General features: G+C 42.8%; 1 protein-coding gene across 1 annotated transcript in view; it reads left to right on the top strand.

The window, feature by feature from the left end:
- Positions 1-396: 396 nt before the first annotated feature.
- Positions 397-23644, top strand: part of TAF4B (TATA-box binding protein associated factor 4b) — a 74773-nt gene continuing 51525 nt past the window's right edge. Inside the window, exons 1-5 of the mRNA XM_074847653.1 lie at positions 397-709; positions 16013-16161; positions 16915-17022; positions 21259-21426; positions 21533-21655. Coding sequence (XP_074703754.1) covers positions 397-709; positions 16013-16161; positions 16915-17022; positions 21259-21426; positions 21533-21655 — 861 coding nt within the window. The remainder of the gene's footprint in view (positions 710-16012; positions 16162-16914; positions 17023-21258; positions 21427-21532; positions 21656-23644) is intronic.

Raw genomic sequence — 23644 nt, 5'->3', positions numbered from 1 at the left:
GGGGGGGCAGGCGGCCCTCGGCGCCTGCGCGGGGGTCCGCGTGGCTCTATCAACACGGCGGGCGGCGGCGCGGCGCGGCCGGGCGGGCGCTGAGGGGCGGCGGGGCCGGGCCGGACCGAGCGCCGCCGCAGTAGGGCGCGCCGGCGGTGTGGGCCCGCCCCGCGCCCGCCCCCCGCCCCCTCCCGCGGCCGGCAGGGGAGGCCGGGCCGGCCGGGCCCACGTGCGCGCAGCGGCCGGCAGCCGGCAGAGCGGGGCCACCATGTGTTTCGGCGGGCGAGCCGGCGGCCGGGGCAGCGCCTGAGCGTCCCCCGCCCGCGATGCCACGGGGCGGCGCGGGGCTCTGCGCGAAGCGGCTGCCCCCCGTCTCCCCTCGCCGCCTCCTTCTCCGCCTCCTCCATGAGCACCTCGGCGGCGGCGGCCCCCCTCAGGCTGATGCCCGGCGGGCCGCCGGAGCAGGCGGCCGCCGCGCCGCCCGTGAGGCTCCTCTGCGCCCCCGCCGCCGGCCCGCCGCCCGACCGGGGCGGCCCCGCCGCCCAGCTGCCCGGCGGCCCGGCGCCCTCCGCCGCCCCGCAGCCGCCGCGCCTGGCGGCCGCCCCCGTGGGGACCCCGGCGGCGCGGGGGGCCGCCCCCGGGGCCCCGCGGCCGGTGGCGCCCAAGGGGCCGCCCGCGGCCGCCCTCCAGTTACCGGCCAACTTCCAGCTGCCCCCAGGTGAGTGGGCGGCCGCGGGCGGCGGCCCCGTGTCGCGACTTCACGTGGCGTGTCGCGCCGCCCGCCGCCGGGGAGCGCGGGTCGTCAGGGCGGGATGGCAGCCGGTGCGCGCCCGGCAGCCCGGCACCCTGCCCTCGCTGCGGGAGGGAACGGCAGCTGCGGCCGCCGCGGCGGGGTGTTCCACGGGGGTGCCGAAAGTTTGGGGCGCGTTGCTTCTCTGCCCCAAACTTCTGGGGACGGGGGTGTCTGCCTGTCTTGGAGGGCGTTGGAAACGTGAACGGATGAAGTCGGTGAGCAGCGGGGATGCTTCCAGCGTCCGAGATGCTTACAGCGTGTCTGGAGGATGGATCTGGAAGTCTCTGGATTAAGGCACCTTTTTTTATTTTGCTGGATAGCGTGAGGAGCAGGAGGACTAACCAAAAACTCAGTGGCCAAGTTACCTTGATTTGTGACTCGAAAAAGACTAGTTGAGGCTTTCGTGGAACTTGGATGAACGAGTAACGCGGGGAAGCGTGAGCGTGGGTTAGCGGCTGCGAAGTAACTCCCACTTACAGTGCAAGTCATACTGCTCTTACTCCCCCTCCAAGCAAGCTGTTCCGGAGGAATTGTTTTCACTGTTACAACCAGGCCGAGGGGAACCGTTATTGAAACAAAATATTATCCTGCATAAAGAGTGTAATGTTGAAATTTCATTGCGTGTTGCCCTTTGAAACGCTTTCTTCCATAAAGCGTATGTGGGAGACAAGAGTTTTAGAGAGGTACCACACTTACGGATGTAATTCCTAGAGCGGCAAAGAAAATATTAATGTAGGAACTGTGTAGCGCTGATAAGCAGCAGCAGAGGCTTAGCCAAGGCTCCTACCTGCACTTTCTCCCAAGAGAGAGAAGGTGCTGTTGGATCTAAACTTACCGCTCTTCCCTGGCAGGCTGCATTTAAATGCTTTTTTAAAAAAGAAAGTGACTTTGATTCTGCTGGTCTTGGTCTCGCTATATTAAGACCCCAAGATGTGCAATCACTTTATTGCTATTGTTGCTGTAATTATTTCTTGCCAGGACAGTTCCTTTGTTGGAGCATCTGTTGCTCCAGTTACATTCAGGTAGGATGTTGCATAAAAGGAGGACTGGTTTTATGTCAGTTCCTATGCTGCTGGTACATATTGGTCTTTCTGCCTTTCTGTCTTTCCTCTTTTTCTTCATGTCTTTATCAAAGACATGCACCTGTCAAGGAAATACATCATGCTAATGTAATTTTTAAAAAATACTGTCTTTAATCAGTAAGTTTCACTGTAGATTGCCCAGCACTCACGTGATGCTGTAATGTTTTGGGTAGTCAGCAGTCAAGGATAAGTCTGAATCCTTACTAGCTTTCCTCCGAAATGAACTGTGATGGACTTTTTTTTTTTTCCTCATAGTAGAGTCCCCCAGATCTTCAGGTTTTCTACCTAATATTTTGGCTTTCTGGAATCTTACCAGTATTCAATTAGACTTTTCTGTGAAGGTGAGTGCTCATGTGAGTTTCTTGCAGTTTGGGAACTACAAGTTAGCAAAAGTTTCGGTTTTGCTAGTAGCTTTGGTTTGATTACATCAAAATATGCTGCTGAATGTCATCTGACTTGTATGGTGGCAGTAGGCAGGTGTAACAAAAGTAGCGTTACTCTTCAGTTGCATCAGCTTGTTTTCCTTGCTCCTGGGACAAGAAACAAAGCAGACTTTGTATTTGGAAGTTCAGAAGTGCTGGTACTGTGCAGTATTATAAATTAAAAGTAACTCTATGGACTTTAATGCTCCAGAAGGAGCATTGAAGTTGGCAGACTTAAAATGGATCAATGTTTCAGGAAACTTGTCTAAATAATTGTCCTAAGGAAGATGTAAAAATGCATTCTGGCTTGAGTGTTAGTATTCTACCTCGATCTTCTATGTGGATTCAAGTGTTAGCATCCTTAAAAAAGAAGGTGGAATAAACCACCAAATTCTTAGGCTTGAAAAGTTTCTATTTCAAATAAATTGCAAAATCTAGCCATGCAGGATAAAATAGAGAAGGGAGAATGCTCCTGGCTTTAAAATCATGGCATTCAACCTGTGGCACCAGCTACGAAAAATGCATACAGAAATCAATCTTCCCCCGAGTTTCAAAGAGACATGTTTGAACTGGCCTGTTCTGAGGAAGCCTGGACTGCACTGCCCTTGCTGGTCATACTGTATTAATCGTGAACTGCTTGTGACCTGGAGCAGGCGTTGCTCCTGTGCTTCACTAGGGCTGCAGTCTGGGGAAAGATGGATAGCAGGGGAGCTGCATTTGCCCCTGTAGCTTGGAGGACAGCAGAGGTTCATGGAAGTCATGGATTTAGGCCGTTCTTTCTCTTCCATCTCTACCTCCCCCTCCCTCTTGCCCAAAATAAAGCCAGGAGGTGGGAAAGTCAGATGACCAGGTATGACTCCTCACCTCTCTGAGCATGGATTGTCCCTCTGCCACATGCCACTTTACCTGGTTACCCAGGAAAGATCACTGAGCTTCACAAGTTTTCCAGGTCTTGCAGGACCCAAACTTGCTCAAGAGTAACAAGGCTTTTTCATCTGCGTGCTGGTACTCCTCCTTCACCTTCAGGGTATCTCCTGTACTAGCATTCGGGAGGTGTCAGTCTACCCACAGATTACCACCACTGGGGGTTTTAGCACAAAGTAGGACTCCAGCTGGGGGCTCTGCCCTTCATATACCTTCAGCTGGATAGATGCTGCCTTGAAGGTTTGCTTGTGGCATTTTGACCTTGCATACAATCAGCTCTTAGACTGAATGGTTGGGCTTTGTCTTCCTGAATGGAGGGAACTTGTATGATCTACCAAAGGGACCCTTCCTCAATTGCCCTCTTTGTTGACAAGAACAGGATAGAAGCATTTCAGAAGGTTTTGCACGTAGCCAAGTAGTCTGTGGGACCGTAGCCAAGTAGTCTGTGGGACCGGCAGAGAGCAGACCAGTGTGGCAAGTGCAGTACTGCCTCAGTCCTTAGCTCTGCTGTTCGTATGATCTGTGCTGATGCTCACAAAACTGCGAATGTCTCGTGTCATGGACCATCTGCTTAACAAGAAATTGTGCCCTTGGTTAACTTGAGCTTAGTGTTGTGGGGGGAAATGGTTGGCTGTGCTATTAACATAGGGAGGTAGTTAAAGGCTTGGGAAGAGGAACGAGTGACAAGATTTCCGTGGGCCATGATGAATGGTCTGTAGCCCACCTTAGTGTCTTTGGGCCCCACACCTTTGGAGAAATGAAGGATAGGAAAGAAGCATAAAAATAGCATGGAAAACATTGTTCACTGGTTTCCTTTCTTCTGTACTTTTCTTGAACTTGATTTTCTGTCCCTTCTGTGTCTGTTCTTGTGGCTTTCATGCTCTCCCTGGCCTGTGAATGCTCATTACAGGCAAGTGTTGAAAGGACAATCAGCAGATGTATCTGCTTCTCTTGAGGAGCGACAAAAAAATACAGAACTTTGACCGTATGCTAGCGATCCTCTGTTGTTACCTTGGGATTTGTTTACAGCAGGAGGCTCTTCAAAAAGCTCGCCTGATGCTACTGCTGCTGGTTACATGGCTGTGGCAGCAGCTGCCAGCACACCTCTGAACAAGTATGGTATCAGCAAAGAGATGTTGTCCTGACTCTGCCTTAATTTGCACCAGTAAGCCGGTGCAAGGCATGGCCACCCTGTGTAAAGGTTCCTTTGCACCTGATTTCGAGGGGAATGGCAGCAGCTACAGGTTCCTGGTTTCTGTTTGCAGCTCCGTTGTCTTCTCTTCAGTGTTTTGGCTTGTCCCTGACAGGTTTTCCACTGCCTAAAGCTTATCTAGGCTGATCATGGGTAACTATTTAGAAAGTACAAGGGCTGTTCATGGCAGGTGGCCAGGGCTGCGTGGCAAGAGGCAGGCAGTCAGTGTGCAGACACCTGTGGGTGGGAGAGAGCTGATGTGTGTATCCCAAAACTGCTACAGGGTGGTACAGGGCCTGCTCTCATCAGATTTCTCTTAATTGTATATAGAAGCTAAGGTAACCTGAAGAGGTAAGGGCTAGTAAACATCTGGATGCTGCTGTCTTCTGCTTTTGAAGTTGGCCTCTCAAGTACAGTACACTCAATCTCTCTCGTCATGTTCTAGTTGTTGTATCTCGCTTGTAAAACCACATGAGGAATTTGGTATTTTCATATGTGCATCTGGTCCCTTCACTTTGGAATAGGAGGAAGTGCTGATTTTAAAATAATTCTTAGTTTATATTTTGTTTGGGTAGGAGGAGGCTATCCAAAGATTTCTTGTTTCAACAAGACAAAAAAACCTAGAAACTCCTTCAAATTCTGCAATTTCTGGATGTTGATAATCTCATGAAGGCTGAGCATAATACTTGTGCTGTAGGATGACCAGTAGAGGCTAAATAATACATGGTTGCAACCTTTTACATCCCAATAGTGTCCTCTTTTTAGCAGGTTTGTCAGGGTGGATTGTTTGCAAACTTCTCTTCAGAATAGGTGACACCAGTCAACTTTTGTTTTCTGAGGAGGGATCAGCAAATCTTTGGCAGACATAAAGAGTTAAATCAAACTTAAAAAATAGTGAGTAAATGTCTTCTGCTCTAACCAGTAGAAATTTCAGCTGCTCTGTAGGACTTGATTTTGCTTTCAGGACTGACTGTGTCTAGCAAAACGATGCCTTCATATCATTAAATACACAGCCCTGTGGGAATTAAGATTTAAATCTTGGCAGAAAATATAAAGCTAACTTCTAGATTTATGGTTTTCACAAAAAAACCCGGATGCATTCTGAATACTGAAGCACTGAAATACGATGTTCATTAAAATTAATGTTAAATGCTGTTCAGTTTTAACAATCAGTTGGAGTGTATTGCAAAGAATTACAGCTACAGATTGGTGAATAGTAAACTTGTTCTAATCCTCAGAAGAGAGAGAATGTGAGCCTGACTTGTGTTGCTTTTGCAGTATTTAAAGGACCCTTCAGCTTGTAGCAGTAAAAATAGCATCGTCCACACACAAGTGACAGCTGGAAGAAATACTAATTATATTTCAGTATTCTTTTCCCAAAGATGCTGATAAAGTAGGTAAGCTCATGAGTTGTTACTTTGAGTAGTTCGCAATACCACATTTTTTTTAAGTTATCTTAGAGAATCGAGTATTTGTCATGCCGTGTGGTAGAAATCTGTGCTGTGCTTAGTGGGTAGGATTGTATGTTACAGTTGTATATGTGAGTTTTGCTGTAAGTTACAAAGCTTCTGATAACTGTCAAAGATGAGTAATTAGTACTACCCTAACCACTTAGACAAAACCCCAGAGGCAACTACTGTTTTTGGAATTCTTTTTGCATTAAGCTACTTCTCTGAAAACTGTGATGATTTCAGAAGAAAAATGTGTATAATTTGCAAAGTAGAAAAGATCACAGTAGATGTTTCTACTTGCTATTCAGATTGTCAGGATTAAGGTCTGTTCTGCCATCTGTGTCACCTTTAGAACAAAGTCCACTAACTGTTCTTGTCCACCAGTGTCTTGAGGAAATAGTCTCTGATCACAACTGAAGCAGGGTAAAAATGGCAGCAGATGAAAGATTCTTGTTGCTAATGAGCAAATCTAGGGTCTGTTAAGGCTGGAGAACTCGTGAAGCTCAGTGATGCGATGGGCAATTTGGTGAACTCAGAACAGTTCGGATGTTATGGTGGCACTCGGTTTTCATAGCTTGTGTTTGCAGACCTCTTTAGCACACACTTTCAGTTTGGTGGAGACAGAGGAGATGGCTTTGTTCGTACTGGCTGCTCCTGGGAGTTGCCTGAGAAATCCAAGTTCCTTGTGTGGATGTCCAGGCTAGATTAGCAAGTGGGTAAAACAGCATACCCTGGTTGGCACAACACCTGAAGACTTTCACTTGCAGCCAACCAAGTGGCAGACGCCATCTAGTTCAAGGGGGGAGGCCTCGAAGCCAGGTCTGGCTGACTGCTTGGGAGTCTGACAGTCTGCCTGGGGCAGCCAATGGTGTGTGTTGAAGCGGGTAAGTGTGTTCAGAACACCTTTATATATGGCTTGCGTACTAGCTGCTTGACAATATCATGCAGTTTTGGTGACAGTTTCCACAGTATCCATGCAGACAGAAGTTAATACTTCTGTGAAGGTTCTGCTGTCTTCTACAACAACTTTTGTTTGCTCCATCCCACTTAGAGCAAGGTGGTAATCAGTGTTAAAATTCAGTGTTAAGCCCTTGCTTGCCCTTCTGAAATAAGTGATAATCCATTCAACGGAGTGGTGAATATGTAGTTTTAAAGTAAATTAAGTGGAATTCAACCTTCTGCTGGTCCCCACGTGAACACTAAGGGAGCAAGTGTCCCATTGCAAAATTAATCTGGATGAGTCGAGTTGATTCTCCTCTTATTTAAAGGAGACAGAGATTTAAAGGGGGCTTATCTTGTCCTTTATTAGAACACTACCAAGACACCAGTTATGTTTTTAGCATCTCTTGGTTTAAAATTAAGATTTATAGCTCAACACTCTATAAGTTTCAGATTGCTCTGCAACAGCTTAATAGCTCACAGTGTTCTAGAAATGGTAAGAGCAGGGTATTGGCATACTTTCTGGTGCCTTTTAAAGCTGTGTGCTGTATGTATATGGCTGCAATGTGCCAAGCATCTAACTTGCTATTTAAAGAATTTGACTCCAGTGAATACTAGGAGTACAGAGCAAACTAGGAGAGCATGTGGTGTATAGATTCAGTGCCTTTTTCAGGGCGGTAGGATTTGACTTGAAAGTAAGGAAGTGTCACTTGGGCTCCTTTGAGGTACTATTTCACTGCAATCAGCTTAGTCCTCTGCAGATACTTGAAGCTCCTTCATGACGTAACTTGGATCCCAGAGAACTCTTAGATCAGATCATCTTACCTGTAGACAATCCTGTAACTGATTATTCAGATAGGAAAGCCACCGAGCCTCAAGTAGCAAAGTTGAAAACCACAAAGATGAGATGGGGAAATACTGATGGGAAATGATCCCGGTTGCTGAAAGACATGGCCCAAGGACAAGAGCTAGATGTTCTCATGATATCAAATAAGACTCTACCTCGTGGAACATGGTGTTGGCTGGGAATCCCGTATGCCTACTCACAATAAAAATGAAAACTCTTGGGGTTCAAGTGTAATAAATACACTTTGAGTTAGAATAGAAGCAGTAGTGCCATCTTGAAACTATGCCCAGAAAACATCTATGACCTGTCAGTTATTTACAGCCCCTCCAAGAATCAATGCAATGTCCAGATTTTCTTTAGATGGCTGGTATGGACATCTGTTGTTTGCTATAAATAAAAGGTATACTACCTTGCAACTGGGACAGTTATATTTTTGCACAACAGTTCTACTATAACTGTAAAATTGCGTGGATATAAATGTATTCTTAAGTAATGAAGCTCAACTGTGCATGCAGTTGAGAACTGTTAACTCTGAAACGTGGGCCTGTATTCTGTGAAAAGGCATCAGCGCTATGGGGGCCCAACTGCTAGTCTGTTAAATAGAGATATCCCATCTGGGCACCAAATGCATTGATGAACAGCTAGCCTCCAACAGCTTGGATAAGACTTACTGATTAAGCAGTGTGTGAAACTTGGCTTCAGATTTTTGCATTTTTAGCACTATGTGTCTAGTTCCTGGAGGAAGGGAGGGAGAGTTGATATTATTTAGACTCTTCAGAAAGATGTGCGGTATCCATTATTACAGACTATTTGAAACAGTAGGTTATCAGACTCTGCTCCATCCTGCCTAGAAGAGTTACCTTCATTTCTTTCCTGGCTCCCTATGCTAGAAAAGGCTGTCCCTGTACTGGCATCTCAGGAGCTGGTGCCGACTGTTAGCACAGAACCCTGCTAGAGAAAGGTTGGAGTTACTGGAGGTAGCAGGCTTTGCTGGGACTGTTAGTGTGACAGAGTTGTGGGTGCGTGGTGGTTTAAAAAGCTGCTCACAGCAACCCAGGCAATCTGGGAAACATTAATGTTAGTGAAACAGTGCTGTCAAGTGGACAGTGATGTCTGTGAGTAAAGCTAGTCCCTGGGTTTCAAAAGGTGAGGTGTTGGCCATCTGAAGCTGATGCAGCCTTGAAAGTTGTAGGCCAGAGTCCACAGGAATATGCGGTGCGGTGTTTGTGCAGTTGTCAAAGATGCAATCAATTTCTTTAAAGAACTTGTGGATGTAACATTGTGTTCTATTTTATTTAGGCTGTCCCTGTTCTGTTGTAGCATGAAAGCATATTGGGATCATGCCCTTTGAACTTTTCTCCTGGAAATGAATGAATTCCGTATCTGTGGGCTAAACAAGGTGTCTTTTACTGGAACTCAAAATCATGCATCTAATTCTGAAACTACAATATCTACACACTAGTCACTGGTCCTGAGCCATTGCTACAAAGACCCATTAGTATAAAAACTTCCCTGGAACAGAGGGAAAGGGTGCAGAGGGTGATTTCTGAGATATGTAATTATTTGGTTAGTGAAATAACATGTGAACGGAATGAATTGGTTGAGGGCTTGGGTATGTGGTGAGTGATTTTGGTGGCTTCCATAACAGTGTTCATTATGGGTTGGTTGGTCATTGCTGAATTCCTCTTGCATCGACTAAAATTGATTTCCAAAGGTTGGAACAATTTGTCGTACAGAGTAAAATGCTTTGTGGGTGTAGTGTACAAGCTGAACAACACAACTTGACCCGTACACAGTGTAGATGAGCCTCTACCCTGCTTGTCTGGGAAATCTAGAGCAATTGGGGATGTTTTGCTAAGAAAAGCCCCAAACAGGCAGTCTTTATGACCTCCCAGATCAGTTGTCTGAAGTCAGTTGTATTTGATTTAAGAATAGAAGTTCGAATTCATCATTGGGAGCCTGTGGTGAGATAACCTCATATGGCCTCCAGATCTTCATTGTAGCTTTGTTCTTAAGACAGTGAGAAGCACAGCTAGATGTTGCCTCCAGATTGGGCTGTCGCCTTTGTTTCTTCATCTTCAGTACAGAAATCTGCACTAGAGATCTAGGAAAACTCAAGTACCAAGTGAGGGTCATGGGGAATGAGTAGTTCTCCTGCATGCAATACAATTCATCTGAAAACATCCAGCCCCAACTTATTAGAAGGGTTATGTAAATCATTTAAAAGTTAAGGCACTTCAGTATCAAACTTACCTATTGTGTCTTTCACAGTATTTCGTTAACACTTTCTGCCTCTTTAGCAGTCTTCTACAGCCAGTCTGCAACGTAACACACCTTGATGTGATCACTGCCTAAACAGCCTATGTTATGTCTCTAATAATGTCCATTCTGAGTTTGTCTTAGTCCTGTAATGTGTTTTTGTAACTTTTAAGTGACCTGTTCTGTGGGGCTCAGTAAATGGGTAGAAGAAGAAAAAATGCATTTTTTTTGAAAGGATGCCTTTAGAGAGGAAAAACTATTTTCAAGCTGTTGCATAGATTAGTGGTATTTGGCCCATTATTTCCTGAATTTTGAGCCATCCTAAATAGTCAGGCTAAGAAACTTAAAACCAATATTTCTTTCTAGTTGCCATTTAGTTTTCTACTAAAACATCCCCTTTAAAGCTTGGCCTTATCTTGTAACTGCCTTAAAAGCTATCCCTTTGTTTTGAGTAGTTCAGTGAAAGAATGAGATTTGTTTAGGAACAGAGAGCACTGAAAAGTTAATGTTGTTTTAAAACATTTTTGTTGTTAAACTGTTCCCTTACTGATTTGGGACCTGAAAGTCTCATTTAGCCCTGCATTTGTAATCGGTATTAAAGTGAACTTTACTAAGGTTGCCAACATACTTGATGTGGGCACCCCTTGTTTTGAAATAAGCTAAATTTACCTTTCTTCGAAAGGGGTTTTTGTAACTTCTCTTAAATGAGTTGGGTGTAATGCAGTTGGTTCTTGCTTGTATTTTATTTTAGGAGAAAGACTTCTTTTTGTTTCCTTACGTTACACCCCAGCCAGCAGTTCCAAGGAGCTGTTGTGTTGAGCAGCTGTCATGGAAGTGGTGGCTTAATTTGGCAACTGCAGCTTCATGTGTAACAGCATGGTGTATCTCCAGCAGAGCAGACCTGCTGTCTGGTTCATCTCAGGATGTTCCCCTTCAGAAATTGCCTCAGGCCTACCTTATGTGGTAGAAATTTAATGGTGGAAGTTGTCCTTATGGTGGGATCCTTGTAGCACAATTGGTTTCAGTGCTGCTGGATGAAACCCTGAGCTTTGGTTGGCAGCACAGCTTTACATTAACAACAGTGTGGTTTCATTAACAATATTCCCTGAAATATGGTGAAGCCCACACAGGTGGCCTTACATACAGTGGCATAAACAGATCTCTGTCATGATCCCACAGCATTTTGTCCATGTCTCTGAGTTTTCAATCTCTGTCTGTAGTTACAATGAAGAGGTATCTGGAAGCTGCTCCTTCTGCTAACCTGTGTTTCTTGATTCTTGGGTTGGATGCTAAAACACAGCTTCAGCTTAGGAGATTTGAAGTGCATTATAACCAGGTTCAGAAAAAGCTGGATTTCCTTGGCTGGTGGTGCTGGGACAGCAAAAATTTACATCAGAATTATCTCAGGTTTGAGCAGCAAATAGAATTTTGATAGAAGGCCTCTGGTTTCCAATGACATGCACTGTTGGCATGCCTAGGTAGAGACTGTACTGGGTGGTGGCTGCCTGGGCTTTGCAGAAGAGACACCAGGCGCTCTTCTTGGAGGCATGGTTCCTGGAGCCCCTGTTCCAGGAGAAGGCAGGTCACTGGGGAGAAAGGGTATGGATCTCAATGAGATGTCTTCAAGGTGAGAAGCTATAGTGTTGCTCCTTCTCTGTAGCTTTGGAGGATGCTGAGCTGGGTTTCATTTGTCACTTTCTTCCCCCCCAGCCTTCCCACAGTACTGCAGCTGAAGGAAGATGTGCAGGGAACAAAGGGCTGAAATAGCTGAATTTATTTTAACTGTCTTCTCTGGCAGTCAAGAAAAATAAATAACTTTCCAAAGGATGTTTTTGGCAGGGCAGGCAGAGTATCTAAAGACAGAAGTTTCAATTCATTGTGAAAAGGGCTGTTTGTTAATTGGAGAGACACCCAAGTCCTCCAGCAAAGGATATAAGAACTAATCCCTGCTGGTAACTGGTGATTTAGGTTTTCTGTTTGTGATCTGAAAGTAGGAATAGTCTTGTAGTCCTGAAGGGATTGTGCCTTACTCTTACTATCAAAGTGCACGAGTAGTGAGAAAGTCTTTCCTGTTCTCTGAAACAACTTCAGTAAAACTATTGAACTGTGTATCTTGTAAATGGTGCTTTCTTGGAAGTGCTACCCAAAAGAGGGCACCTTTGGCATTATGAAGATGTGTGATTGCTGTTCAGTAACTACAGTTGGTGCTGATATTTTGGTCAGAGATTGCAGATATCTTTTCTGTTTTTAAATGCTGTGCTGAGTGATGTTAGCTAAAACTTCAGTGTTTCAGCTGTTCAGAGGTTTTCCTCCCCCATTTTCCTGTGGAGCTGCAATGACTGCAAGACCTGAGCTGTCTTCACGTTTAGTTTGCCTTGTAGTGAATGTGAAAACAGGTCTTGAGAAGAAATACTATCTTTTTTTCTTCTTTGAAGTGAAGGATGTGGATTCTTGCACTTCATTTCTGATAGTAGCATCTTGGTAGCTGCAGGAGTCTGTTTACATGACCTTTCTATTGAGAAACCTCAAGGTTACCATCACCTGCTGTTCCCTCATTTCACACTTGTTCAGCTGTACGTGATGTATGAGACTTCAGGATGTGTGAGACGTCAGGCATTGGGTTTTGAGTGCCGTGAAACCTTGGCTTCTGGCAGAAGAAGAAGAAACCTCTGCTTCTGGCTCCTGTATCTCATCTTGGACCCTGCTCTATTGACTTCAGTGTTGGGTCGTTGCTTTTGTTTCAAGGCAAAAAGGGAGTATCAAAAGATTGGGATAATCTTAAGTTGTGAAAAAGTATAAGTGAATTGCAGCAACTAGAAATAAAAAAGAAATGCTGTTCTCAACAGCTTTCAAACTGTTTCAGACAATCCATGTGTCAGTTTACTGTTGCTTTGTGACATTAGGTTGTAACTGCCCAGAACTGTGTTTTGTGCTTGAAGAGATTTCTTGTGGCTCTTCACTGTATGGATCTGTAGCTATGACAGTTGTTTGATTTGCCTTCAGCTTTATTTGTGCTACCATCAGGCATTTACAGTATTAATCCTACAAAAGCAGTAGTTAGTAGATTACCATAATATTGGTTTTGTTAGTTTTGGAGTCCTAATTTTGTGAGCCATCATGAAAAGCTGCTGCCATGAAAAGGCTACCACCATATTAAAAATTCTGCCAAATGGAATAAATGCAGGGGAATTAATGTTTGTTCCAAGTGGAACAGGTTCTTACCATAAGTTATATGGAAGTAAACAGGCATCATCTTAGTCATATGTTCCAATCAAGCTATGACCACTGGAGTGGCCTTAGGTAACTTCTGTGGCTGCTCTCACCAAGAATAAGTCTAAAGTTATTTTACAGTGTTCTGATGAAGTATGGCTGCTGTCCTTGTATTGACTAATCCTGTTACTAGAAGGAAAGTTGATTTATGTTTCAGGGTACAGTGCTGTTGGAGATCATTGCAGTCATGGTCAAATGTAAAGGGCTACTGGGACTTGTTAATATTTGTGGTGGTTGTTTTTTGTTTACTTTTTTTGGAGATACCAATGAATTTGTATATGAACTGTATTGTATTTGCATAAGCTTGCTAGCAGTGTTGCTCCTGTGTAATTTCCTGTCAAGTGGAATCTGCTGGAAACTCTCCCCATTCAAGTGACTGAGGATGGGATACTCTTCAGTCAGGGTCTCCATCTCTGGCAACTAACTGAAGCTTTGGAACAGTAGCACAGAGAAAAACCCAACCCTATAATCGAGTTGACTGGTAATGATGCTGTTTCTCATATGCAGTATGATTCCTAGAAGTAGAAACTGTGCTTCTGACAGTTTGGCTTAAAAAACAGATGTAATGTGTAGTGACAAAATACCCAAATACGTGAAAATGAAGCACTTAATGCTTTCTAGATCTCTAAAGGAATGTAATGATAAATGTGTGTGTGCTTTCTCAAAGAGTAGAGCTAGCAATGACATTTTTAAGCAACATGAAAAAAGAAAAGTCTAAAACCTCCAGTAGCAACACTTCTGTCATCCTGAATGTAGACCTAGAGCAGAGAGAAATGCTATTGCTATCAAAACTGTGGTATTGTCAGCTTTCTCTCTTCCCCTAAAATCTGCATAAGCATGTGATGTAAACAAGGAAAAAAATGTCCTTTTTCTGACTGATGATAAATTGTATGCCATGAATCATTGTCTAAATAAGATGACATGAAAATAAAATTAGAAATCTGATGTTTTCTATGATTCCGGGTATTCATTGATTAAATTAAACGATCCATCTGTACCTAAATATAATTATAGTCAAGACTTCAGTGGAGGAGGAGAAAGCTGAGTTGTCAGATGGAGTAACAGTGTTTTGCTGGATATGCAACTGTCTTGTGCATCTGCCCCATCTAGTAAAGGCTGCTTGAGAAAGGGGGGAATCATCTAGATGCTACTCTTGCAGTCTCAGTTTGTGTGTGCTATGTAAATGGCAGTATGTTGACGTTACATAATTTTATACCAAGTTTTGTGTTGTTTTGCAATATCATCTTCTGCTTTTAGATGTGGAGGATGAAAAGCTGTTTCTAAGCATGTGGTTATAACTTGATCTTTTTTAAAAACAAAACCCAGCTCATGGAGCTTGTGGCTTTTTCTGTTGTATTCATTTAAACTCAGACAGAAGCAGTGTTTTAGGCTGTATTGTACAGCAATATTTTGACAGCTTCCAAACTAACCAGGTAGTAAACACTTGCATTGATGCAGTCTTGTTTTATGCTAGGAAAGATCATAAGTGTCCACAGAAGATCTGGGATTCTTCAGATATTGGATAACTTGTAATGCAGTCCTCAAAAAATGTTGAGGTACTCTTACTTACGTATCTTGCATTCTCCTGTACCTTCCCCCTTTCTTTTATGCGAAAGGCCTTTGCTAAGTGAGCTGCTTGACGATGGTACTTTTAGCGGTGGATTCTTCTGTGAGGTGAGGCACCAGCAAATGTAGGGTGCTTCGTAGCTCCCTTGAAGGATCTGAAGCCGTTCAGACCAGAGATCCAGCTGGCGTTTTGTATTTGTGACCCTGATAAAACGTCTGGATTTTCCAGAGTCTACCCTTTAGTAGGGGGATGGGGAGAAGGAGGCATTTGTAGCTGAATGGTTTCCAAATGCAGGGAAGATGGGACTGTGTTGTGGCGTCTTGACAGATTCTCCTTAGGGTGATTTTCATTTGAAAGCTTTAGTATAACTACTAATTGTTTGTTAACTGCTTAATTGTTTGCCGTTTACAGCTGATGGGGTGTAAGAAAGGGTGTGAGAAAGGTGGTAGGAGTTGAATAGTGATGGGCTGACATTGCTGTAGGTTTGAAAGTAAAACATAAAAAAGAACGGAAACAAAGCACAAGAGCCTCTTTTTTTTCTCTCTTTTTTTTTTCTTCCCTTTTTTTTCCTTTCCCATTAGAATCTTCCCTATTTGGCTGTAAATAGCTTTGATTAAAAGCATGCATTTTAATGCTTTGGATGGACCCTTGACAGAACGACCACTTCAAATGTCTGAGTGGCCTTGGCCTTGACTTTTATTGGAGACCACTGTCCTCTGACCGAGGGGAATGGTCTTGATATAGGCAGCTGAACTGATACTGATGTTTTTGAATTGAAGTGTTCAGTTCCCACTGCAGATTTTCTGTAAACCGTATCTTCACCTGTAAGTATGTGCCTAAATACTCAGAAAGTGAAAATGTACAGAGGCAGCCAAGTGTGACAGTGGTGACAAATTTTGCAGGTTGAAAAACTACTTAAAGAAGTTACACGATCCCAGAGTGTGTGTGTGTGGGGGCTGTCTTTTTAATGTCCAGAATATCTTCTTGACTCAAATAACGAACTGCTCTGCAATTTGCATCTTGTGTGCACATAGTGTTTCGATGTGGCTGTCTAGTTAAGTTTTTCTCTTGACTTTAGGAATTGTTTTCTGTCATAAAATGCAGAGTAAAGCTGATGTACATTTAGCTCTTAGATTTCTTGGCAGCTGTTCCTTGCAGTAAGAAACTAAATATTACATTGTCTTAACAGTGTGGCCTAGTTATTTCTTCCACAGAAGCATTGGAAAGCCATAATATCGCTTAATTTCTAACAGTGTGCATGTTTTTCTCCAACAGGAACTGTTCTTATCAGAAGCAGTAATGGCCAACTAATGTTAGTATCTCAACAAGCAATAGCACGAGCACAGAACCAGCCACAAAATAACACAAGTGTGAGACCATCTGTAGCAACCAGCACACCTGCAATCAGAATATGTGCTGTACAGGTAACTTTTTGTAGCTTTAATTTGACGTAGCTGTATGTTATGTAGTTATAACAGGCAAACAAGTTGTGGAGGGTTAAATAAGCATTTGAACGTTTTCTGAACGGCATGATAGTGTTTGGTTTTGCACATAACCATCACTATGTGCTTTGCTTTCTGAGTTTGAAAAATCTGCTAGCTGTTACATATGGTATAGTTCAGATAAAGCAATTGCTCTCTGATGATGAAGATGTAAAGGGTTTTAAAAAAACAGCCAAAGAATCCAAAAGCAAAAAACCTACCTAAATGGTTACTGCTAGTAACTGCAACCTTGGGATCCTCTGACAGGATACTTCTCTGAAGCTGAGTGAAGCGGAGGACCTTTCCCATGTTCCTCCTTCCCTGAGGTCTGCTGGCTTTTTGCTTCCATCTCTTGTAATGTGGTCAGCATGCAAGAGTAAGAGCAATTACAAAAAACCTAACCATCTGCATATTTCTTTCCAACAGTTCATCTTTTAACCGTTTTATTCTGATTAGGCATTGTGTCTATCTCTGAATCTGTTCTTGAGTATGAAACTGGTAGACATATAGCTTTGAATCATGTTTTAAACTATATGGACTATGTGAATTATGCCTGTATTGTTACTGTAAAAGCAGGTGTCTTGATTCATATCGGACAAGAGCAGGTACTAACTTCAGTGTGTCTTTGGTCATTGACTTGTCTGACAACTGTTCTCTGCATGTGTATAATTATTTTTTATTTTTGTTTGTTTTAAGAACTCTGGCACCCAGTTACTAAAGAAAGTAGCAGCTACTCCTGTGAAAACATTATCTCAGACAACAAATGCTGTGGCTTCCACTGTTCAGCCACCTGCTGTAATACAGGTAGGTAGCAAGCTTTGTAGTACAGTGGAATAAGTGACAGAGAGAACTGAAGAAAATGGATGCATTCTTGCTATTTCTAACTCTAATCTGGTTCTTACTAAGCTTGGTAACTTCTGTCCTCACAATAAATTCTTTCCTAAATGTCTCTTTTAAAATGCATAATTTAATATGCTTTACCAGTGTGTGTCAGAACATCTTATCTCACTGCAGTAGAAAATGCAGGAACAAAGGATAAAATAAATAGTTCAGAGAGCCATTTCCAGTGCTTTTGTATCCTGTGACAGAGCTCCTTCAAGCTCTAGCTGAAGCTTTTCCGCAAGATGGAGACTTCCTAATGCTCTCCTGTTGGGGTTCCCTGATTCCTTAAGGGGGAAAAAAGCTACTGAGATGATGTTGGGGGGAAAATGAGCTGTCTGCACCAGACAAGCTATTTTTCATGTGTATATTTTTTTCCTTCATTAAAAACTGAAGGAAAGTTGTAGCTGAAGACCTCAGTTTTCTAACTGAGTTTTTCAGACAGGTTGTGCAGATATGAACTGTAAATAGACAGTGGTTGGAAATGTTTCATTATTTTTAGATGGTGTTATTGTCTTATTTCCTAGGTCTTATTTCTCATTTTCTAGAGAAAAATGTTGTAGGACTCTTCTGAAGAGACTCTTGCCACCTGTACAGTATGAGACTTCTCCTAGATACAGTTCATCCACCGTTCTTGGGGACCAGAGTTCTGGATAAGCATGTGATGAAAAGAAAACTGCTTTCTGCAGCTAAAATTCTCTGTTCTCCTCATAATCTGGAGGAGAAGTCGAGAAGAAGTCTGGCTTTTATGTATCTTTTGTGAACAAGAGCTTGAAGGAGACTGGGCTGTAGTGGTTGGCCAAGGACTCAGTAAATGAGCAGGATCAGTCATTCAAAAAAACATGCTGGATGTATGTTCTTGACCTTGAGGGCGGTTGAAGGATTGGGAGATATGTTTGCTGACAGTGGTAGCTAACAGTCTGACTTACAAATTTGTCCTCGTGCTATTCTTCTGTATTGGCAACTGAAAACTACTCACAACTCTTTCTATGATCTTTTTTCTCTTCATTCTCACTGCAGATGGGTAATGTTGGGGCTAAAGGGAAAAACCCAGGGGCCTCACTTAACACATTTTCTGTTTTGCTTAGAATGGAAACAACATACGCTTTGTGTTTAAGAACAGTAAAAGGTATTCCATACCCACTTTTATTTTGGAATACTAGCTTGCAAACTGTGCCTGTGATCTCTACATAGAGATCTTTAGGATATAAAAGCAATAGTCATCTACTATACTACCCTTGCACTGGGGAGAAGAGATGAAGGTAAAGATTTATTCCATCTGATGGATGAAGCTGCCTGCATCCTCACACTCTCATGTGGATAAACATTGAGATCTATCATGCTATTAACTTTTCCTTTAACTTACATCTGCCTTTGACTTGGTTCTTCTGTACTTTCTTAGTTCAGTTTTGATGTAATAAATTTAACTTGTGTTCTTTTGAGATATTTGAAGGGGTAGGCATGGAGTATTTTTTGTAAGCCATATTTTTGTCTGTTTTAGAACCTGGAGCACTTCTAATGAGCCACAGGGCTGGGTTTAAAGAGCAGAAATTAGGACTCTAGGAAAAATTAAAGCACTGTTTTTTTTGGAGTGGCTTCCTTGGAGCCCCCTCTGTTTTGCAGAGGATTGCAAAGCCCTCTGTACAAGCTCCTCATACAATAAAGAGTAAATAAGTGCAATATGGATACATCCAGCCATCACAGGGCCACTTCACTCCTCACCCTGGGGTGGACAAGAGAGGCATGCTGACAAGGGAGTCTGTGCATAAGGTTGACGGAACTGTCTGGGGAAAGGAAGGAAGAGCTCTTGGGTCAGATTTCCTTGGTGGCGGTTCATTCATCAGTCCTAAAAGAACTTGTTGATGTTAGTCTTGACAGTTTTTTGAGGTCACAGGAGAGGAATGTTGGTGTGTAAGTATGATGTCGTCACAGAAAGTGGGAGACAGTGAAGAAGAAATAATCCTTGGCTGGGTTGTGTATCTCCTGTGTGAAGTACAACTTGGAACACTACTATCTGCAAAACTCTTATCTAGTTACTGATCCAGGATTATTTTCCTCATCTACAAAAATATTTCCATTTTTTGGCATTCCTGAATGTTTAAGCTCTGAAGTTAGGCAAAATACCTGCACGTTTTTATTTTTTACCTTCTTCCCAGATGGGGTAGTGAAGCTGCAAAGTATCTAATTAGCATCACGCTGGGGCACTTTCATTTAGATGCAGAGCACTTCTTCTCTTGAAAGTACTTCAAAATATGCAGGATTAATGCCATTTTTTTGGCAACTGTTTCTCTGTTGTTCGAAGTGAGAATGAGAATTGTCAGTAGTGAAAAAGGTTGAGGGCAGATGACAGAAGTTAATTCCCATATATTCATCTTCTTGGGAAAAGGGTCCAGCAGACTTCCTGTTGTTCCCTCCCTCAGCTGATAAAATGCCGTTCTGGTCTTGATGTGTAAACATGCTGGAATTTGCAAGAGATCAGCTCCCGTGAACCTCATGTTTTCGACTTTTAAAAGCCCAGGGCATTGCAGCTTGACAGATCTGTACTCTGTCCCCTTCCGTCTTCCTCCCATCCATCTGTTTGTGGGATTCTCATGCCCAGTTTGCCTCCCTGTGGTCTTAGAGCTGTTGAGCCTCATCCTTGGAAGAGGCAGTGGTGGTGGCAAAGATCCTGCAGAGAGCTATTAAAGTGTTACCAACAGTGGGAGCCTAAGCTGGATAGCTTTCTGGTAGCTGCCGTCTTCTTTCATGTCAAGCTCACAGCAGCTTGCAGGGGGACGGGCCCCACCCAGGAAGAAAATAATTTATAAATAAATTACAAAAGTGCCAGTGTTTTGCTTTAGCTTTAAATGTTTGTTCATTAATTTTCCTTATCCTGAAAGACTTAAAAGCCCTTTGATATTCTACATGATGTCTGTCCAACTCTGATCAGGTTTGGTTTTTTTTTTAATCCATGGTAAGGTAAATTAGGCTCTTGTGTTACTGTCTTATCATTAATGCAATTAGCAAGTATTAATTTGTGATTGTTGGACTAAGCTGCGGCATTTTAAATGTGTTAAGAGTCAATGAAAGCAATTGTGTTGTGCAGGTCTGAACCTAGAATTTGGCCTACAAAACCAGACTTTCTCTTGAGAGGTTTGGAGGAAGAACAACTCCCAACTTCAGGGTTCAAATGCAAACCTGAAACTCTTGCTTTTCTGTAACCTGCAGGTCAATCTGGTTTTTTAGTTTTCAAGTTGAGAAATTGAAAGTAAAGTCTCTTATACTGTATTCTGTTTTATCAGAAGAACTGTGTGGGGTTTTTGGGTGTGGATTTTTTTTTTTTTTTGCTTTAAAATCTGAAGTAAAAATACTTCGGTTTAGTAGGTTTTGCTCTGGAAATTTCTGTTTAGCTGGTTTTCAAAGGAGAGAGGTAACTGTTGTTTTTTTACTAAACCTTCATTACTCTCCTGTTGCTGGAGCTTCTGAATCTGCTGGTAAATTCTAATGAGATTTTAAAAAGAGGTCTCAGAATAACTGAATTTTGTGAGGGTTTGTGTTTGGGCAGCGGAGAGTGAGATCCGCATTGCTGCCCACAAGGAAAAGGCAGGAAGAACGTGGTAGGTGCATTTGCTCAGCTGGCTGCTTCTGTTGGCACGTGCATCCTTCCAAAGTGGACGTGATGTCTTTTGCCTACTGTGTGTGTGATACGAAGAGTAAGGGATACTGCAACTGAGGGAGGAGCAGCAGGGGGAGAAAGGAAGATAATCACTTAAGGTCATATTTATTTATCTTCAGAGTAGTATCACCTGGCTTAGCATTGTCCAAAATTCATTAGTCTTGGACTGTAGGAGCCTGGCAAAGTTAATATATTGGTTTCTTCAATTACTTTTCTCTCCTCTCTTGAAGTTGCAGGTATTGCTTCAATCTGGGTGAGCCTTTGTAATTTCTTCCCCCACCCTTGATTTAAAAACAGAATTGTGGCTGTGGGGGTTCTGTCACTTACGGTATTAAATAGAGCCTCTCAAAACAAATGAATCCAAACTTTTAAAATCAAAAGATAAAAATTGCTTATTTATGTTTTAAATAGTAATGTGGAGGGAGGGTGCCACCTTATACACTAGCAGAATACCGTATGTTTGTCACGTTAGACTTTTTAACCAAAGTGTTAATTTTTCTTTTCAGCCAGCAGCTGCAACAGCTAGTGTTACTACAGTTACTGCTGTAAAGCCTTCGAGTACTGGAACACCTGTAAAACTTCCAGTTACAGGACCACCTGCACAAGCTATCTCCCAAAAGGCAGTCTCTGTGAAAGCAGAGGGCACAACAGTAGCACAGACCAGCGCTTCTACAGTAAGGAAAAAAAAAGTTTTTAATTAAAAATTAACATTCTCTATATTCATCGGAGGTTGGAGAGCCAATGCAGCATCTAACAGTCTTCTCTTTATTTTCATGCTAGGAGATGCTAGAGAATGTGAAGAAATGCAAGAATTTTCTTGCTACGCTAATAAAACTGGCATCTAGTGGGCCTCAAGCCCATGAGATGGGGCAGAATGTGAAGAATCTGGTGCAAAATCTATTGGTGAGACTTTTCTTAAAGTGCATAATCTGTGTACCGTTTTTGACATTGACTTTGTCGTAGTTTTTTGTTCCTTCTTTTTTTTTTTTAAACAACTGAAGAGTTGGATTTGTGACTGAAGTACACCTGACCCTCTTTAACTCTTACATTATAACTCTTATTTTAACTGAATCCCATGCTGTATTTTCCCCCCTCACATTTCTGTTTCATTTTATGCACACAGGTAACTGACTGACAACAGGAGAAGCTAATAGTGTTAACGTAGCTTCTGGGTCTGAGGTGCTTTTTTCTTTTTTCATGTTAGTGTAGTTGTGAGTCCTCAATGGCAACCTTGGAGGTTGTAGTGCAGTGCTAAATCCATACTACTGCTTTACAGTAGGACTGAGTTACAGGTTGATAGTGAAGCTCCAGTGGAACAAGCATGACATAGATAATGTCTTTGGACAGTGGGATGGAGACAATAACGTGGTGGCTGCAAATTTCTCTCCTTGCAGGTGGCTTCTGTATGCTGCTTTGTGCTGTACCCTAGCACAGCTGGGTTTTCTTGGTAACGATTTCTCCTGCCACTTCTTGTCTTGGCATTTGACCGTTGCTGCTGTTTTGTTGTTCCACTAGAGCAGAAGGCTGTGGGCTGGTGGAGGGGGACGGCTTTGCTAGTGGTACCAAAGGACTTTTCAGTCTAGAAAAGCATGGTGTAGACAGAGGTGTAATTTCAGAGAGTAGATTGTTTGAAGATGCAGCCTTGCAAAAATTTGATTCCTATGCCTCTCTGTCCCTTCTGAAGCTTTTGTAGGAACATACTAGAGTTGTTCCTTCTTGTACTTACAGTACTTTTATTTATTTATTTTTCTAAGAACAGTTGTTACCAGACATTTAATACATTAACTGTGCACTTGTTTGCTTTTTGTAGTATTTTAAAAATGCTGGTTTTCTGCTCTTCACTATGTTTGTAGGATTTAAATGAGAAATAAATTAATGTTTTGTATATATGAGGGAAATGAGTAAACGGCAGCTCTGAAGTAAAATGGTCCTTAAGGCAGCACCTCATGAAGTGAATGTCAAGCTCCCTGTGTGCACTGAGATGTAGTGACCAAATCACTGTATCTGTATCAGTTGAGACCTTGGTTACCTGTATCCACAGCTCAGTGAGACCTAACAGGCAGTAGATCAAGTGACTAAATATGAGAGCTGCTGTAAGTTCTGTGTGTCTGTGAATATACAGTCCTTAAAACCCCTGCTCTGATCATGTAGCTCTTTGGAATGGTTGTTCCAAAAGAGAATATGCATGAGAAGAGGAGTAATTTCTCTGCAGAGACAGAGATTGATGTTGGGTTCCCTCTTCCTTGTGTGTCTGTACCTTCTTGGAGGAGGTTACGTTCTTGGTGACTCTGTGGCTGGGTCTCACTTGGGAGGGTGAGAAAAGGCAGCAGTGTCTGGAGCTACCCACCACCTTATTAGCGTCGTGGTGGCACTGAAGTAGTGAGAGAGGGGTCTCGGAAGACTGCTGCAGCTTCCTAACCCTCCCAAGCCCTTGAATCAGGTATTTGTGCCTAGGGCAGAGCAAAAAGCATCAAGAAAGGAGTCTGTACTCTGCAAGCGGGAAGAGTGTTACTGTAGTGTTATGCAGAAGTGATGTTCTGATGTTCAGTTTCTCCTGATTTTGAAAGGTGGTGTTAAGTGTTCTGCTTTATCATGCTATGAATGCATTAGACTAGAATTGTCTTAGAAAAACTACTGAGTTGTCTTTTGTCTCTGGTCTCTTTAAATAGATCTTTATGCAGATAAACTGCTTTTACAGAAAAAAAGTACTGTAGTGGATTTTAAATATCTCTGCATAACAATGAGGTACTCAAAAGGATCAGTGCTACTTATAAACTTGTTTCTATCCATTCACTTCAGTGAATGTGTGTTTGAACAAGTATCCTTAAGTGTGTTAACTGCCTGTAGTTGAAGACAGTAATTTAATTTGATAATACTATATCTAAATTACTA

The sequence above is a fragment of the Strix aluco genome, chromosome 1 (assembly GCF_031877795.1).
Source record: "Strix aluco isolate bStrAlu1 chromosome 1, bStrAlu1.hap1, whole genome shotgun sequence".
NCBI classification, from domain to species: domain Eukaryota; kingdom Metazoa; phylum Chordata; class Aves; order Strigiformes; family Strigidae; genus Strix; species Strix aluco.
Note: the sequence above shows the minus strand (reverse complement) of the source record. Positions and strands in the feature narration are given on the sequence as shown.